The sequence below is a fragment of the Pyrgilauda ruficollis genome, unplaced genomic scaffold, assembly GCF_017590135.1.
Source record: "Pyrgilauda ruficollis isolate IOZ18807 unplaced genomic scaffold, ASM1759013v1 scaffold168, whole genome shotgun sequence".
In the NCBI taxonomy this organism is placed as follows: Eukaryota; Metazoa; Chordata; class Aves; order Passeriformes; family Passeridae; genus Pyrgilauda; species Pyrgilauda ruficollis.
The window spans coordinates 504,324-523,946 of record NW_024515653.1 but is presented as its reverse complement, the minus strand read 5'-3'; the positions used below and the strand labels follow the sequence as shown (position 1 = coordinate 523,946).

The 19,623-nt window shown below is 38.6% G+C and overlaps 1 protein-coding gene across 3 annotated transcripts in view; it reads right to left on the bottom strand.

Annotated features, from left to right (window-relative positions):
* Positions 1-19,623, bottom strand: part of ZZEF1 (zinc finger ZZ-type and EF-hand domain containing 1) — a 57,199-nt gene that overhangs the window by 33,653 nt on the left and 3,923 nt on the right. For all 3 annotated transcript variants that reach the window (XM_041463589.1, XM_041463590.1, XM_041463591.1), the window contains exons 2-22: positions 18,781-18,925; positions 17,610-17,804; positions 16,556-16,727; positions 14,878-15,077; positions 13,621-13,831; positions 11,996-12,112; positions 11,602-11,780; positions 10,460-10,558; positions 9,299-9,390; positions 8,053-8,201; positions 7,395-7,506; positions 6,013-6,228; positions 5,430-5,530; positions 4,922-5,091; positions 4,029-4,162; positions 3,659-3,729; positions 3,095-3,209; positions 2,340-2,499; positions 1,257-1,378; positions 1,063-1,173; positions 173-339 (exon numbers count right to left, since the gene is read on the bottom strand). In XM_041463589.1, coding sequence (XP_041319523.1) covers positions 173-339; positions 1,063-1,173; positions 1,257-1,378; positions 2,340-2,499; positions 3,095-3,209; positions 3,659-3,729; positions 4,029-4,162; positions 4,922-5,091; positions 5,430-5,530; positions 6,013-6,228; positions 7,395-7,506; positions 8,053-8,201; positions 9,299-9,390; positions 10,460-10,558; positions 11,602-11,780; positions 11,996-12,112; positions 13,621-13,831; positions 14,878-15,077; positions 16,556-16,727; positions 17,610-17,804; positions 18,781-18,925 — 3,038 coding nt within the window. The remainder of the gene's footprint in view (positions 1-172; positions 340-1,062; positions 1,174-1,256; positions 1,379-2,339; positions 2,500-3,094; positions 3,210-3,658; positions 3,730-4,028; positions 4,163-4,921; positions 5,092-5,429; positions 5,531-6,012; positions 6,229-7,394; positions 7,507-8,052; positions 8,202-9,298; positions 9,391-10,459; positions 10,559-11,601; positions 11,781-11,995; positions 12,113-13,620; positions 13,832-14,877; positions 15,078-16,555; positions 16,728-17,609; positions 17,805-18,780; positions 18,926-19,623) is intronic.

The following is a 19,623-nucleotide window of genomic DNA, read 5'->3' as shown; positions in this document are numbered from 1 at the left end:
GTAAATTTGCCAGGAGAGGTAGCTTTCAGCACAAGGTCATTCAAAAATACACATTGTGTACTGCTCTGGACAATGAAGAAATTTAAATGGCACATGTGGAGTGAACATTGAAAAATAATTGCCCCCTGTGCAAAAAGGCACTGGAATTTAACACAACACAAGATTAAATTACCTCCTTTCAGTTTCACATTTTTCATCAAATTCCACCTCAAAGTAAGTTGCCCCATGACACAGGAAGACTGAGACCTCATGGCAATTATTTTCATAGTTATGAGGTGATTCCATTGTCCAGGTTCTCAATACTACAGGCTGCTCCTGCTGCCAGCTTTCCATGTCTGTCTGTACAACAAAAATGCATTCTTAGATACAAAGGTAAGAAAAAAATAAATTACCACACTAGATTCTTGTGTCTATACTTTTAAGTTGCCAGATGTACATACAAATGGCATTTAAAAGGCTACAGCATTGATTTACACAGAAATTAGGTCTGAAGATAACCTTGGTAATCATAATAAGGAAGCACTTCTAAAGCAAAACCCACCCAGTCCACTGGAGGAGGAGACTCAGGAGGTCTTGGTAATCATAATAAGGAAGCACTTCTAAAGCAAAACCCACTGGAGGAGGAGACTCAGGGGGAGACTGTCTCACCCACAAGTGACTCCAAGTCTCCAGTCATGACAAAGAGACATTGGATGACTAACGCAGATTTAAACATCTATGCTACAGACATACAGATTTAATTGCATCACCACAAGCAGTGAAGCTAATAATGTTAAGCATATACTATTTTTAATTTATTTTCCTCTTCACCCACAGAATCCCCTCCTTCCTAGCTACCTTCCAGGCTGCTCATTCCAGTTGCACTTTCTGACCACTCTGCCATATCAGTATCTACTGATATGTTTCTCATTCTCCACTCAACATTTCATTACACATCCTACACCTTTAGGAGCTTTCTAGCTCTTTTCCAATGCTCACCAACAGAATCGCCTGAGTTTTCTGTCTTTCTTGCAATTTTGCTTTTGTTTCAGAATGTTTAATAGTGCCTGTGTCCTTAGTTACCTTATGAGGTTCACTACAAAGGCTTTTCAGTGGTTCTATCAAAGTGCTGAATCCCTGTAGCAGAGTACAGTAGGGAATGTCTAAAGTGCAAAAATCCAACAAGAAGATGACCTAGGAGCAAACACAGGTGTCATGAAATGCCAGACTCACAGCCATGCCTCCCAGGAACAGGATAAATCCCACAGGTCACTTACCAGCTGACGAGTTGCCATAGCAAAGACAGAGCTACTTATTTTTTCAACTATTGTTTTGCCACTATATTGAGATAAGAGTGACCGTAAAATTGTTCTGATATTTGACAGGAACTGGCCCACATCTAAAGAGAAAAAAAAAAAAAAAGAATCCTTAATAGCTACCTTAAGGATTTGCTCCCACAAATTCACTTTATCAAACATTCGGTGCACGGTGATGTGCACAAGGACAAATACAGCAGGAAAGGATCTGCTGCCCCAAGGCTGCAACACCCAACACTTCAGAGAAGTTTTCTGTGATATTTCTATTGGGGAAACAAGGCATGGTTATCAACAATATCACTGAAAAAATGGGTGATGAGTAATTTCATCAAACTCTCCAAGACTGCTTCAACAAGCTCCATGTGTCCAGGAGTCTCCACACACTGCTAAGAAATGCAGCTGAAGTAACAAGTGAGGGTAGGAATTTTTAACTACAACCTTCTTCCATTTTTAAATGTAATCCAGGAACACAGCAAATTTATTTACCTACAAAGAACATAAATATGATGTAATTTTACAAAAAATTACACCTTTGTTAAGTATTTGGCCCAATTAACTCAAAGCTGAGCTGCTGCATTATAAAAATCTAACAATCCCCCCACAAAAAAAATTTAAAAACCCAACAAAACCCCTTAGATGTACGCAGCTTCTTAGCCAACTTCTTGCTATTGCAAATATCCAAGAAAGCACATATCACCACCCAGGATTTTACCAAAATATGGGATGCTATGAAACTAAAATGTTCTAATGAAAGCCTGTAACTATTTGTTGTTTGGGTTTTTTTTTTTTCAGTGCTTGGCCCCCAAAAGTTACTAAAATGCTTTCTGAAGATTCTCCCAACGTAAGATTATCAGTACAGCTAAAACTCCAAGTTGCTTAATATGCCTACTAATTATTTCCTAGAGAGATTAAAAATGCTATGACAGTTCTGAGTATGCCTCAGGCAACCTTTGGTGATCCCTAATTATACTGCAATTTGCAAAATCACTTTTTAATGTCCCGTGTTGCCCCATATTTAATTCTGTATTCAATCCCAGCACTTACAATTTTTAAGTATTTCTACTGCAAGATCCTTGGCTGAATTATCAGTGCCTTTAAGCTGCAGATAGCACCAGGAAAGGAGGCTGCCCTGAACAGACCAGAATAAGGAAGACAAGACTGTGCCACTCTCTTGCTGTGCAACATCCAGCATCATCATTTCACACTGAAAAATAAGGAACATTCATGAATATAATGGAGCATGACACACAGTATGCACCAAGCAAACTGGGATGGACACAATCATCCCACTCACCCCAGAAAAAGATGAAATGCAAATGACAAGCAGCATGTAACACTCTGTAGCAAGTGATGGGCTTTGTTTTGATATATCACAACTTTAAATAGGAACAGCTACATATGAGTCACTTGATGTTCTCAGCACAGTTTTTCTGCATATGTAAATAACCCTCCTCCATTTCCAGCTCCCTTAGTGACATGCCCAATCCCAGCCTCTCAAAATGGAATGACTCCTTCTGTATCCCAGTGTCTCTCCATAGAGTCTTTTCAATGCTATGGAAAAACACCACATCTTACATATTTCATACTGGAAAAATATTATTCATTTCCTACTTTACTGTCATGAAATGTCAATTCTTAAAGGAAAACACAACTGATTGGAAAAGCTAATCCTACTGACTTGCACAGCCATCAACAGGGGTATCCAGGACAGGGAAGCTGTTCCACAGTATCCATGGAAGCAGCTTGTGTTTGAGTGCCTACAAAAGTCATGGCAAAGAAGCAGGAGCAAAGCCAGTTACCTCTCTTGCTGCCACAAGCAGAAGGGTGTCCATGACTGATAATACTTCACTTATGTCAAAATTTGCAGAAACTCCTTTCTCTGGTAATAATAAGAGTCCACCTGGATCTTGATCACTACAAAACAAAGATATTCTTACTAACCAGCAGCAAGGAGTTCCAAATAGTTCCAAACCAGAAATTTACCATTTTTTGTATTATATCTGTAGAGATCCTACTGTGTAATTACAATGAAAATCAAAAGTTTGTGTTCTGATGACACCAGACTAATTAAATCAATACCAACCATCAGCACTGACAAACAATTACTTAAAAAATTGGAAGACAGCCTAGGAGAAGCCTAAGAACAATATATTGTGATTTCAGCACCAACCTTGGCCAGCGTTTCATAGAGCTATTCAGTTAATTAAAATATTGATTAGTAGCATGCCCTTTCTAAACAACATTAGTTGATTACTTCAGAGCATTATTGTTCAGGGGAGTAACATTTCTAAAAAGGATTAAATACAAACTTATTAACAAATGTGGCGTATCACACAAATATGTTCAATTTCAGGACCCCTTACCTGAAGTGGGTACACAAGGATCTAAAGGCAAGATGTACAGATTGCTTATGTTCTTGCTCTGTGATGTTTTTCTAGAAAAGAAAAAAGATTTATTTTTATGATACATTCTGTTTTCCTCTTCTGCGACAAAGAATTCTAATTTCTGTGTTCTATTATTCATTTTTGGTAAGAAAGGGAGGGTTAGCTCCTCTTTCTTTGGATAAACTCCAGAGAGAAAAGGAGCAGGGTAAAAAGAAGCAAAGAAAAAAAGCAAGGCTTTTACTTGAATGGGACAAAGTATGTATTATTTGAGAACAACAAGTCAGATTTGTCCTCTTTTCTGCATAAAGAAAGCAGGCACTAAACAAACAATTTCTCATTCAATGTTTACCATCATGGTGAAGAGCTGGTGTCTCCTGGTCTGTCTATCAGGGAAAAAAACTGCTGCTCCACTGAGTAAGGTGTTCTTAACCTCCTCTTTCAGCATTTTCATTGGCATGAAGTTACTGTCCCCCATATCCACTACTGCTCATACAAAAAGGAAACAAAATTATAAGTTCTAATTAATACCTCATCTAATAGGTTAGAGGCATAACTGAATTAAATGTTAGTCTACACAACTTCAAGCCCTTGCAATCCCATTATATACATAGAAAATGAGGGAAAACTTTTTAACTTACAGCAAGAAAGATTCATATTAAGAAAGAATATATCTGTTCACCAAGTAAATGAATTCTAGGAAGGTTATAAGCTGACACCCATCAAAGCTAATACAATTTTCAAGATGTGACAGATTCCATATAAAGTGTTTTCCCTCTAGCTTGCTTTTGCAGGAGTGTTCAAATTACACTTGAATAGAGAGCATGCTACCCTACTTCCAATGAAACCTAATGTGTAATTCCCATTCTCTTCACTGGCTCCAGAATGTTCCCTGTGTCCCTGTAAACCTCACAGTCTACTCATGAGCTCATTCATACTGATATGCAATATCAGAAATAAATAAACCCCAGTAATGCTATAGTCAAAGGGTCACATTCCCTGGTGCTACAAGCAGGTGACACATTCAAAAGGAGTTTTCTATTGCAACTGTTTCCAGACCACGTTGTCAGAAAGTCTACAAAACCATTTCTTTGGGCCAAGGAAAGTTTCTAGTGATAGACTAATTAGCACACACTGACCTGAAGGAGAAACAAAGGAACAGGAGCTGACTTGGCCTCTAGGAATGAGTATCTTCTTCCAAAATTTAACAGACAAAACAGTCAATATATATTGAATAAAAATTACCTTCACACAAATGTCTATAAAGCTCTTCTGCAGCTTCTGTGTGACCAGCTGTTTTGCTCTGAGGAGTTTCTTGAGGTTTAGCAGTTTTATTATCTCCAGTAAGTACAGAGAAGCAGCTCTGGAGAAGCTGCAACAGCAGTGTTTGAGCAAAAATACATTCTTCCCTTGGGCTGTAAGAAGATATATAATAAATAGAAGCAAAAACTAGAAAAGCAGCTCTTTTGCACCAAATAAATATTGTTATCAAAGTCACCATTTCAGACAGATAAAAACCACTGAGTGGAGAGACATAGCCAAAGGAAGTGTAGCTATCAGCTCAACTAATCTACAGCTCAAGCTTCTACATAACTTCATAGTTAGAAGTCCATATGGTAGCAGTAGGGAAATGTTATTTATGTAAATGATGTAGTTTAGGGAGAACAAACTGCAGTAACTAAACAAAGCATACTTTATTTATACACACACACATTGATTAGTGCTTCAGCAGACACTAAAAGAAGAAACTTACTTTTGGTGCAGTTTATTGTAAAAATTCCAGAACAGCTGCAAATCAAGGCCTGTGAAATCTAAAAATGACTTGTATTTTAATCCACTCTCCTTCTGCTGAACCTTAAAAAGGCAAAAATGCAGAATTGGAAAGTTAAATCTATACAGAACACACTTATAAAACATAAATCTCTGAGCACTGGGCTTAAAGGAAAGCACAGCCATCTTTCCTACAAATTTGCAGTTCACATGAATTCCAGTTTAAGTTTTTTCATGGACATTCTGGTGCCTAAATGTGACAGTTCATGCTGAAACCTTCTTATTCACAGAATTCTCCCCCCTTTCTGGATTTCTAGGATCCCATCCCTTTTCTCCACCACCAGAACACTTTATAACCTCTACCTCTCCATCTAATTTAATTGGAAGCAACAAACATACACAGAATTCTATTTTTCATAACTAAATTTTTTTCCACAACATGCTTTTTAACCTTTGTTAAGAGTACCCCAACTTTTCTTCGCCCATTCACAACTGCTGTTTGCACAGCCTTATTCCTTTTAGCCTGACAAACAGAAGCTTAAAAAAACCTTAAGAAGTAAAAATACCAGGTCTTGTGCCAGCTGCTGGATGAAGTGAAGTGTCTTCAGGAGCAGAGTTGTGCCACAAACTGTGTCCTCCTCAGTCCTCCTGCACTGCAGGCAGCTCATGGTCCTGCAGGGCTCGTCCCGCAGGGGCCGCAGATAGCCCAGAACGCTCAGCCCTTGGACCCCGAGCCGTTCTGCTGACTCTTGTCTCGTGCACAAGAACTTTATCATCAAGTACTAGATGGATATAAAAATAGCACAAGATTTGGGTTTAAAAGCTTGTACAAATTGGGCTTTTAAAAGGCTGGAGTACACGCAGGTGAGGATTGAAGAAGGAAGCCTTAGTCCCTTGTCTAATGCCTCCAGAGGTTTAAACTACTGAGCCTCAGATTCAGGCTAAGTTTGATCTCTCCCTGCTTCCAAAAAGTCACAGGGATGGTTCTGTGACCTCTACAGGTGCCTGCAAAGTTTGTTAATTCATTATCAGCTCATTCACTCTGCACACACTACTCCTCACTGCCACAGCACTATTCTTGCAGGCTAAAGAATTATTAGCTGCTTTTAAAAGCAAGCAGAGGATCAATATGTAATATTTAGAAATACTTTGATCAGTCTGTTCTCAGTGAAGTGCAGAGCACAAAACTGAAGGAACAGCAAGTCCTGCCATCCACATGCACTGGTTACTCTGCAGCAGTCAGAAAAAATCCCAGCTGACACAACAATGTCACCAATTCTCTTAATTCCCACAGTGCAGATGGACTGGGTAACTACAACAGCTGATTCCAGAACCATCTTAAATGCAACATTCCCTATAAATGCACCAAGCACTTAAAATCAAAACCATCTTCTGCCATTCTCAAAATGAAAGAATCTCCATTCCCCAGAGACAGCAGCCTAACTGATGGAAATGCTTTATAATTGTTTGCCCACTGAAACAAGGATTGAAGAACCTGGCTCTGGAAGAATAAATGCTATGACTACACAGTAGTTAAATGGTCTAGATACTAGAACAAAGCAACAATCACATTAAAACCAGTAATCTGCACATTATCACATAGCTTTGCATTAAATTTGATCATGAAGCACTACTTAACTACAAACACACACACACATATATATATATATATGTGCAGAGAAAAATAAACTATCTCAGAGGACAAAAGTTCAATTATTAACTACAAACACACACACACACATATATATATGTATATATGTGCATACAGAGAAAAATAAACTATCTCAGAGGAGAAAAGTTCAATTACTCATTTAACTAGAAGCCTATTCATTTTTTTCTCTATACAGCAGAATTCTCCCTCACAAAATAGAATATGTTTATTTCAGTTGACACAGAAAGGAGCCCCTGTTCATTGTGACTAGGCTAAGGGATTTTTGTGGGCTCTTACTTGGGAAACTCTGCATTGCTGCATTTTGACATCAACTTCATCCCATTCTTCTTCTACTTCAAACCAGCCAATAGGATCATCATCTCCCAAATCATCACATGAAGAACTGCTTCTATGTATAAAAGAATGTAACACGCTTTGTAAAGAGAACGTTCAGAGACATTGCAAAGCTGTTCATACTCTACCAAAATACTTAGAGCATGTTATGGCTGTAAAGATGAAGAAAGACAGCAGGAAGTTTCACAAACCAAAAACTCTATCACATGCAAGGTAGGAAAAAAAAGAAAAAAAAAAGAAAAAAAAATCATTTTTGGCACAGCCCCTTAACCTCTCCTTACTCCTGAGCAACAGCTCTGAAAACTGATTTAATAAAACTTAACCAAAAAATTTCTGTTATCATTGATCTGCACCCCAAGTAGAAGATTTATTTTGCTATACCCCTTTTATAACAGGTCTTTAAATCAAGTGGCTGAAAACAACATCTATACACATATTGCATTCAACATATCAAATGGAGGCTCATTAAAGTCAAACAACAATTAAATGATGCCCCATTTTTAAGTCACCGGGAACAATTCTCAGTAGTTCAAGCGGCATTGCAAAATGATCAAATATAACATTCATTTTCCATGTATGCATTGCAAAAATCCATTTATACCTGGTTTTTAAAAACTGCTTGAATTCCCTCAGCTTCCATTTGTCGTAGCTCTCAAACCTTTTGAAGTGTTCCTCAGCATGGAACTTTCCTGAGGCAGCATTGTATGCGAACACCAGCCCGCACTGCGCCCCAATGGCTCCGCGCCGGACCTGCGGGGCAAAGCCACACTGCGGTAAGGAAACCAAGGAACTACAGAGAGCAAGCAGATGCTGACTATCCTGCTCTCTGGAACTGCACAGGAACATGAAACACATTTAGAGGAATGTTATAAAAACTTCTGTAACCCACTGAATTGAGAGCTGACTATCCTGCTCTCTGGAACTGCACAGGAACATGAAACACATTTAGAGAAATGTTATAAAAACTTCTGTAACCCACTGAATTGAGATCATGTACATGGTTGTTATTTACTGTATTTATCACCCTGCCAGCATCCTTACATTAACTAGAATTCCACATATTAATTAGACACATTATAGTTCCACATATTAATTCCCATATTGTTTTCCTTTAACATTAAAAAAAAAATCAACAAAACTAAAATCATGTTTCCCTATTAATATCACTACACTGCAAAACAACTCAGCTGCCTCTCCAGCTCCAGTTAAAATTTACTTGTCAGAAGTCTATTCATGTTTAAATATCTTTGACATAGAAATACGTATTGTTGCTCTGGGAATTAAATAATACTATTGCTTTGCCTTAAGTAAATAAGTCAATTCAGCTGCAGAAACCTCACTGAAGTTTAGTCTTGGCCATGAGATTTAATCACAAGATCTTCCTTTGAAATCAGATAACAGTCACACCAAATTCAAATTACACTGGTGTCTCTAAACAGAATTTGAAATACCTCCATTTAATCTGAACTCACATGCTTTGTATCTTGACACCTGCTATTCACAGAGTCAAAAAGTTATTTTAAACAGAAGACCAAAGACCTTGCATATAAATCCATACACTTCAGAGAGAAACCATAAACTAGAGTCTCTGGCTTGAGATATATATTGCAAGATATAGATAAAATCAATATAAAATAAATATTTTTACTACATGCTTGTGGCTTCCTGGAAAAATTTAAGACCTCTTTTTCCTGAAGTTCCCTGACTGACACTGAAGAAAAGCTATAAAATAACAGTATTTCATAATTAATTTAATTTCAGTTCATATAAAAAATATCCAAATTCAATTCCACCACTAGGGGAAAAAAGTAAATCCTCTACTTCAAAAGCTCCCAGCAACTACATACCTTTATTCTAATTTGTGTCACTTGAAATGAAGATTCAGTTCCAGTAGAAAGAATGATACTTGCTCTGGTTTTCCCAGTTTCAGTAAGAAATCCTAAAGCAGCAGTGGGAACAGAATGAGGCTGAATGAGTGCTAGTGCAAGGGGTTAGAAAGAAAATACTGGCATTATAGGCTGAAGGGGGGAAACAAAACCACAAAGCTTTTCCAGTGAAATGCTCATTAGCAAATGTTTCCAAATAAAAGGGACTACTTAAAAGATTGTATTTTACACAGCATTCTCCAGGCAGTATCTCTCTGGGCACTGCAATATCTGCAGCAGTTGCAAGAATATTTCCTTATTTATTAGTAATTCCCAAATATTGCTTTAGCTTGTGGCTCTATTCACTGAACTCAGTGAATAGTCCCCCAAACTGTGACCCACAAAACAACAGTAGACAAACCACAAAATAACTAAAGAATAAACTTAAATAATGCACATGAACAAAGAGAGGTGTAAAAGAAGCATTTAGAAAGTGCCTGATTTTCTGCCACAATGGTTTTCATTTACCAGTAGCACTGCAGAAGACAATAAACCATTAAAAAAAAAGATTAGGTGGCATTTCACTTAAAAAGGAGGTCAAGAAACACCAATCTCTTTGTTTAGGTTGTATCCAGTACATAAAAGCATTGCATTAACAAAGAGAGGCTTTAAGAGAGAATTAGTAGGTATGTGCAGTGAGAATTTAAATTGTTTCTACAAACTCTCTCCTATCAATATTTGGGAAACTAACAGTGATTCATGACTTCAACCCACAAAGTGTGCTCTAGGAGAATATTCCCTGTGGCAGCTCACTGCTGACTTCCATGTAGAATATTAATAATTCTCTCCAAAATCCAGTCTTTTTGTTTGATTGGCTTGTATTGACCATAAACTGGTTTATGAGAAATCCACGATGCTGCAAAAACGAATTTATATATTGCTTTCATTTGGGTTTTTGTTTGTTAGTTTACCTTTATTTTAATTACAAATCTTACACAGCATTAAACTATAAAGAATCAAATATATATAAGTAAATATGGAACATCACCACAGCATTGTTAACAATCATTATGCTTGGTGAAATCATCTAACTTAAATGATTTTATGATTCTAATATTATGGATTTTAAGTCCAGGCTCTTACCATCCCCAGTCCATGGCTCTACAAGGAGGTTTTCAGGCCCTGATTTATCCTCTTTTCCCTTTACATCACATGCTTGCAGAGTGAGTCGTAACGGCTTTCCTAAGTCAAAAAATCAACAGGATTATCAAATTCATTTAAAATGGTAAAATATATTTTCCAAAGTTCTTTGTTCAGAAAAAGATATGGAAAAAAATTACAGTATTATGAGATTTTTACCACTGTCAGACACAAAAAAGGGGAGGGAAACTGGAATATGAGACATATATTAATCTAAAGTAGTTGGAGTTTTAGATACAGACCGAAGGACAAGCAAATTCATGACAATTAATGTTCCTTCAACTGTTGCCACACTTTGGAATTCACAGTCTATGAAAAACCACTTGTATTACAAAAGGCATTATCTACTCTGGGGAAAACAAACTAATTTTCAAAATTTTTGAAAGTAAACATCGATAATTATAAAATAGTCCACGTGTTCTTTGGTACAAGACAAAAGTACTGAAAAAACATACTAAAAGGCAAATAAAAGGTCTCCATGAATTCTTTATGAGAGACTAATGGGAATCTCAGAAGATGATACCTGAGAAAATACAGATTTATCAAACAAGTCCAGCAAAAACAGCAAAATCACCACCTGATGCCAGACCATGAACAGCTCTACATTCATGACATATTCAGATTATAAAAACTTAATTTTGAACTCATCTCATAAAAGTGAAAAAAAATAAAAAGGAGCCATAAAGAGATGCTAAAGGCATTACATTTAAAATGCATCTCAAACTTGTACATGTCTGCAGGAGAGAGCACTCACAGAGGCTCACTCACTCAAACAAATGTGTTACTGGAAGAAGAAAAATACTTCCTGTCATTTGCCTTTTAAGCAACACAAACACCATCATCACCATGCTGATACAGGGGCCATGATCTACAAAGTTCATCTTTTCTCTCTTGAGAAGATTCTACTTGGTTTAATCACAGAAAGCTGATCAATCACCAACTTTTTGGGCAGTTCATCTGCTAGGTTGTGATTTCAGTGAGTTTTTAATTAAGAAGATTTGGATCATTTTAAAACCCACCAAGTGGAACAACTCAAAGCTGTATATTTTCTTAAGCCTGTAAAGGATCCAGGATTGTTCCATTACCATATTTATAGAGCAGGTTCTGTCTGACTGCTGCCATGGAAGAGATAAGGGAGGAAGCCTTGTATGGAGTGTCCAGATGATCAGTGATGGCACAAAGGGAACTCAGCACTTTGGCAACACTCCCCCGGGCTAAGGCAAAGGCCAGGAGTGTCAGCTCCACCTCTGGAGTAGTACAACAACTGGGAGGAAAAACAACAACATTGTGAAAAGAAAATTTGGGACATTCTGTTTTTCAGTAAAGACAAGCTGCCACAGAATCTCTCAGGCGCCTGCTTCTTGATGTATTTGTATTTTTCAAGGTACTTTAAAAAAAGAGCATGTGAGTAAATTTGTAAAAATTTGATTTGGGGACTCTTCCAAACCACTTCCCACTGCATCAACCACACATGCTCACCTTGTTATCCTGATAAGGAAGCTATCTACTTCTTCCAAAACATTTGGTGATAAGAAGCTTGAAAAATCTGTGGAGCCTGGTGTTAGGGATAGAGGTGGCATGTGCTGCAGTGCTTTCCTAGGAAAAAGTGAAACATAATGTCAGGAAACCAGGCAGAATTGGAGAAATGAGCCTCCTAATGTGAATTAGAGGCTTCAATCTTCATGCTTTGTGTGGGCAGGTCTCTGCAAATTGCTTCAAAATCTATTCACACAGAGATTCTCCTCAAAAGGGAACAACAGTATTGCATTCTAGGCAGGGAAAGTTCAGTGACTGCTGGGTAATCTTGAATCTAGTCTCAATCTCAGATTTAATGAGACAAACATATCAAGGATTTTTAAATTAAAACTGTGACAGCATTAGAAATAGCTTAGTATCCAAGCACTGCTTCATTTTAAATTGGTCCAGAATTGAGCAAGAGCCTGTGAATAAAGGGAAAATTGATTTGAAATTCCCTCAGAAGCATAAGAGAAACTAAGAGAGACAGTTGTTAGCTCAAATCAGAATTATTCTGAATTCCCATAGATATTGTGAAAATCACTGAAGTTAGGAATTCTCAAGCAGTTTCACCAACGTTATTCTATTCAATACTAAAGTTTTCAATATAACAGTTATTCCATCCAATTCTAAACTTTGGGGTTTTTGCTTTTTAATTCTAAACAGTGAATCTAATTCCTGAAAGCATGATTTTAGTCAGGATTTCTCCATTATAATTTTTCAATGCTTTATTAGCTCAATATTCATGTCACATTTCTAAAAAATATCTAAACTTCACCAAAACTGAAGGCCCTCAGTTTCTACAAAGCCTGCAACTATGGGCCTAAGGCCTGAGCATGTATGAAGTTATCTAAACTTTGAATTCAGAGATTTCACAGATGACATAAATTAAAAGATAGGCTTAGTGGACTTTAGCCTACAGGATTCATTAACCTAATGACAGCCCTGCTCTTCAGTGTGGTGACATCGTGCTAACTGAGCTCTGTAAAAGCTCATGTGGGTGTGGAGAGGTTTTATTGGGATTCCAATCCTTCAAGTCATCCAGCAGAAGTGTTTGGCAATCTAACAAGGAAACGTTACACAGAAAATGGTCAATCACCACAAGCAAACATTTGCATGGAGATGGTGCATATACTCAACTGTATCCCCATAAAATGCAGGACAAGGCATTACATAAGTAGAAATCTGCAGAAAATTAAGCTAAATTAAGCTTCAATCCTAAGGAGAAGATGTAGATTTTATTGATTATTAATACCAGACAAGAAAAATGAATTCATTTTAGGCTGCTCAAAGTCATTACAAGTAAATGGATCAGTGAAAAATGTATTTTTCAGTGTCCATTAAGTCATGGTTTAACAACTAGATTAGATGAAGCAGCCAGGAGGATTACACTTGTTCTAGTATGTGCAAATGGATAGAAGAAAAACATAAAAAATCTGAACAATGAGACAGAAAAAGCAGTTTAAACACCTGAATGAAGGGAGCAGAAACCAGTCACATACAACAGATTGCTTCCTAAAGCGAGAAGTATTTTTTTTTTTTAATTAAGAAATAGATAAAATCACACCCCATATAAGTTTGGTACTTACTGAGTATTCTGTAAAATGGTGTGAACAAATGCTGGGTTGGTTTCCATGGAAGCTGTCACCAGAGAGGTCAGCAGGGACCAGTACCAGATGGCCGAGGCGTCGCACACGGACACTCCCACCTTCTTCACTCGCTGGTAGCCCACGGCCCGCAGCCCGTGGATCCTGGTGTCACATCCATCACTAAGGCAACGCTTGATGTTTATCTGTACATCTGTCAAAACACAAATTAGAATTTTTTTCCCATTTCTTCTGCTAGATTAGAGTTAGAAGAATCCAGCTATTCCGAATATTAAATTAGTGCGGGACCTCTTGGAAAAGTAATGGCAGATATGGAACAGCACTGCCTGATACGGATAACCACACACACTGTGCACCCTCTGATCTGGAAAATTTAGCCTTTGCATCCATAGCCTGTGGATCCATTACAGATGCTATGCCTATTTCCTAGAAACTAGGAAAAATTGTAATAAAATATCCTCAAAGTGGAAAATAGATTATTTCACCGTACCTTCCTACCTAGATACATAGGAAGTGTCTTGGAAGCAAGTGGTTATGGAGATAACAGGGAAAAGGATCAAAGCCCAAAGGCAAAGTTTGAAGTTACATAAAAATTTTCACACAAGTTCTTGACCATTTTGCACAGATGGCATTATCCTGATTGCTTTTGAGGAACAACATCCTTGCTGCCCACTTCTGTGGCAGTGAAAGCCCCTCTCAGGGAAAAGCATCTTTTGGAACTGAAGGGACAAAATTCCTGAAACTGCAGAAACCATCTTAGGAAGGAGCAGCTTTTCTTGATTGATTCCAATATAGCACCACAGAGCTACCAGAATCAAAAATAACACTATTTAAAAGCATAAAACCTGCCTTACATTGGACCAACTTCAGAGTTTCAGTACCAAAAAAAACCCCAGATTTTTTGCTAGATACTATCAGCCAACATATGCTTTCACTCTGCAAGCAAGGATATTTTGAAGCTGCCCCATGACTTCACATTGAAAGGCTAAAACTGCATCTTTAGTAATTTTTCTCTTCGACCCTTAGCCCACGTTACAGAGACCACAAGAAAGGCTTGGAAGACTCTCTTACAGACTAGAAATTAAACTAGAATTAAAACAATTTCTCTGACCCAAGGACAAGGCCCAAAGTGTCACCCCTGGTGACTGACACTTCAACACATCTCTCCATGATCTACCCAACCTTTCACCTTCCAAAAAGCAGCAAAGCAGTATCCCAATGGTATCTTTATTGACTCACACATCTGACTAATGTTAGCGTTTTCCAACAGTGTTACGTAGCCAGTGATATTGCTTGGAATGTGAACATCTCGGACCTCCTGGAGACTGCTGGCATTCCTTCCCACTGCCACTGTGACCTGCTGTGGCATGTAACTCTGGTCATTAGCTGCCACTGCAATGGACAGGTGTCTCAAAACCACATCTGGTTTCATCTTTAAACTGCAAAGCAAAGAAGAGAAAATGGTTCTTGCAAAGAGAAGGTAAGTCAAGCACTGTGCTTTTATTGTTCTATATCATAACGTTACACATGTGCATATATAATAGATATTAAATTATTATTCATTTTCTTCTTCCTTCTTCTTATCATTATTATTAATTTTCCCCCTTATTATTATTCATTTCCTCCTCTACAAACACAGATAAATCCTCTGAAATTTACCTAATGCTTCACAGGTGTTTTTAACACCATACCATGGTGAACAAGTTAAAAAAAATTTGATTTACAGAACAGTTGCCTCTGAGAGACTGTGGAATTTTCTATTTATATTTTCAATTGAGAATTCATTCCTCAGGAATAAAATGCAATGTTAATAATGACCAAAATGAGATTTTTTTTTTGTTGTTTTGAAGCACACATTCTTAGATCTACCACTGAAAAAAAACACTAAACATTTCTGTTTCATTGAGTATTTCTGTTTCATGAAACATCCTGGATAGTGGCCAAGTGTTTCTATTCAAGTACCAACTACTACATCTGTATTACAGCATGGAAAGCTTCACTATACAACAAGGCTTTGTGTCACAACAGCAGATACAGGCAGTTTACAGGTGACCTTTTATTTGACAAGTCAGGCTTTAAAATTTTCTGCAGAGATAACGACTTACTGCTTTGATCTGTATTCACCTGTCACTCATTAATTCCAGCTGTTTTCAATTACACCTGTATTGGGTTTGTGTGACAAGGTTTTAGCAGAAAGGGGCTACAGGGTGTGAGAATTTGCTGGAAGCTGGACCTTTGTCACCATGGGGAGAGCAATGTGCACTGCAGGAGGTTTGCTGGCAAGATTTGTGATCCCATGGGGGACCCATGCTGGAGCAGCCTCTTCCTGAAGGACTGATCCCCATAGGAGCCATTCACATAAGATCTGGACTTGACAATCCTTGGAGGTCCCTTCCAACTCAATATTCTGTGATTCTATAACTGCACCCCATGGGAAGGACCCACACTGGAGCAATTTGAGGGAGCTCCATGGAAGGGACCCCACACTGGTGCAGGGAAGCATGTGAGGAGTCCTGCCCCTGAAGAGGAAGGAGTGGCAGAGCCAGCATGTGATGAACTGAGTGCAGCCCACACTCCCCATCCCCCTGCGCCTCTGGAGGGGAGGAGATCATTTCTCTTCCGTTTTTCTCTAAGCCTGGGAAGAAGAGGGGGAAGATTTGGTTTTGTTTCTAACCCCACCTGATTTAATAAACTGAACTAAGTTCCCTGAATCACGTCTGTTTTGTCTGTGATGGCAGCTGGTGACAGAACTCTCCCTGCCTTTGACCCAAGAGCCTTTCCTTACATTTTCTCTCCCCTGCCCAGCTGAGGAGGGGAGTCATGGAGCAGCCTCAGGGGCCCCTGGCATCCAGCTAGGATCAATCCAGCACAACCCCCTCTCTGGCTGTCAGCCCAAGGCCCCCAGCCCTGAGCTCACCGTATCCAGTGGGATCGAGCGCTCCCGTCCGACTGCCAGAAGGAGGAAGTTTCTCCGTTTGTCATCTTGTCGATATCGGCGGAATTGGAGGAGGTTTCGATGTGTGTGTAGCACTTTGTGACAGACTTCAGCTTGTCTGACTCCTGATTACCATTCAGATCACTGGGGTATTCTGCAAAGAAACCACTCAGAATATTTTTCTTTGGCTGTTTTGAGTATACTTATACCTTTATAAGAACTACCTCACACAAATGAACTTGTTGGCACAGAACACAGCCCCTGAAGGACTGTTTCTGACAGGAACTAGGAGACAGCAAAGTTTCATTTCAGATGAAATTGCAATAATCTCCATCTACCACTCTCAGTATGAAAACATCTCCATTCCCTGGAGTTCAATAGCCTTTATCTACCCCTTTCATTACTGGCCTCAACAGTGCTTTATTATTTTTGTGCCCAAATACAAATAGATGAAAGGCAAAAGTAAATTACAACAGAGAAAACTTCAATTCATGTATTTTAGGGAAAGGACAAAGCACTCTCCTTCCCATGTAACTTGATCTATTTCAATAGAAGTGCAGAAATCTGAAAATTTCTAGTCAAGCTGTAAAGAAAAGGAGCCCACCCCATAGGGACCAGGCCAGTCCCATCAGAGATACAGTATAAGATTCATCACCCCCAGTCCAAAATAATAAAGTATGTTTTAATACCGAACAGTCAACTTCATAAAACATCCACCTTCACACAGAAATGAAGTTTCTAGCAACCAGTAGATATATTTGACTGAATACAGAATATCACAAATAACTATCAATTCTGCAACAGGCCAGGAGAAAGCTAAGAACATTCCAGAGTGTTACTCAGATTGCTGGGTAGTTCAGAAAATAATTTATGTTCTTCAAAACACCAACAAAAATCCCCAGAAGCATGCAGATTAACTTCATAAAACATGAGGCCTTTTAGAGGTGACATAGTCAAGAAAGCTTTTCATTTTATCTGTAGTCTCTTTTTCAAATCCATGGCCACATCCCAAAAAAGAAGGGAAGACATTGCCCACCTCTCTCCTTGAGGAGAAGCCGATCCAAAGAATCCTTGAGCACGGAGGAGCGCATGGTGCAGATGTTGTTGAAGTACTCCAGCACTGGGTAAGGGATGGCAGTGCTGGAGATGCGGTTCCGGTGCAGGAATCTCAGGATCATCGAGGCGTGGAGGCCCAGGCGCTCTTTGGACTCAGAAAATATATCAATAAACCCTAGAAAGAGACATCATTTCCTTAAGCACCACTATGTGAGAAGGATGTAAAACTATTAGAGGATGTAACTCAGGTCTGCAACCTCAACAGCAGGGAGAAGTGCAAGGAAATGTTTTTGCCAGTGACCTGAAATGCCTGAAGAAGTTCAAAACAATTACCAAAAATCTTATTTTTATTTTGCTGCCCCAAAGCCTTACCTTCAAAATCTAAGTGAAGCAGTTGCTACTTGGTTAACAATCACTCACCCCGAGCTACACTGAGCTTTTCCCTTTGGAATTGTAGATTATTCCTAATGCTTTCCACCAGCTTGGTCAGAAATGTCAGCTCCTGAGCACTGGTACCTGGATCCCAGTGCATTTACATGCTCCAAGTCCTCTCCTTTGAATGCTCTGCAGCAAATTCTAGTGTTTCTTGTCTGATCCTTTAAGGCAAATCCCCTTTAGCCACTTATCATTAAATGCTTGGAAGGAAAGCCAGTAACTGACACTTATCCCAGAAATCAAATTCTGAAACTGATACTTTCTGAACTATAAACCATAAAGCCTGAATTATGTTTTATCAGGATTTCAGATGCTGAGTAACAATATAAAATATGTGACTCATCCCTGGAACAGACTCCATGGAGGATTTATTCCTCCAGTTACCAAGTACAAGACTGCATTAGCTGGGCACTCACCAAAATTCTGCAAGGTACATTTTCTGTCTGTGAGATGAACCAAACAGGGGGAAGACACTCCCCAGTCACACAGAGAAGGAAACAGTGGTTATTTGTGAAAGGAAGTTCTGCATGCAACTCTGGGAAATGTTTAATTTACAACAACTCCACTTGCTTGACACTAAAGAACCAAGAACCTTCTGGAGAATGGTTTTGATAAGATTAGGACAAGCAATGCTATTAAAGCAATTTATTGAGGCAGCACCTCTTCTTTGGGGCAGGGCTTGGGAAACCCTTTCTTCCAACACTCTGCTCTCATACCTGGCACCAGTGAACAAGCTTGCAGTTGCCTGATTACATGGCTCAGCTCCCCCTGAAGATTTGCTCCACTAGAATTCTTGAGAGCCTCCAGCATATTCTCCACATCAACAGTGCCATCTCCTTCAGCATCAAATTGTGCAAAGGCCTGAAGAGTAACAAAAAAAAAAAAAATTCAGCATATTTCCTTAAAGCAAGGTATTTCATAGAAACCATAGCAACAAATGTTGCAACACTATTAAAACAAAATCAAAAGAATCCATTCCCCAAAGTATTGGATTCATGGTAACAGGAAGCAGGCAGGCTGGAAATCTGCAGTGTTTAGCAAGTTTGAAGGTATTTGCACTGCCTTCCCATAAAAGTCAGCTGGAGTCATGCTTAGGTGGAAAGAGCCCATGATAAACACCAGTGAATCAGCAGGATCCATCCATGGCTAGCTGGGACTGTGAGGAAGGTGCTTAGCAAAAAGCTCCTCAGCTGAAGGGTGGTTTGGTTCCAAAAGCCACACCTTCGATTACTCATCACTGATCGTCCCTCTCTCACTGCATCCACTCAAATTCCTTCAGGGTTTACATATTTTCTTTATTTAAGAAATTGTCCTAAGAACAGTAATACTTTTTCATTTGATTTTTCCTTCCATAAACTGTCCTCCTACACCAAAAATCAATTTAATATAGTTTGTCTAAGTGTTTTTGAAAACAGTGGAGAGTTAGAAAAGGGCTGGGATTTTTTTTTATTGAAGAGAACAACTAGCAGCTTTATTAACTTTGACCTTAACAAAATTTTTAATATAAAAAGTTGTGTTGAGCATGTACAAAAAGTAACTCATATTTCACAGCTTTGAAC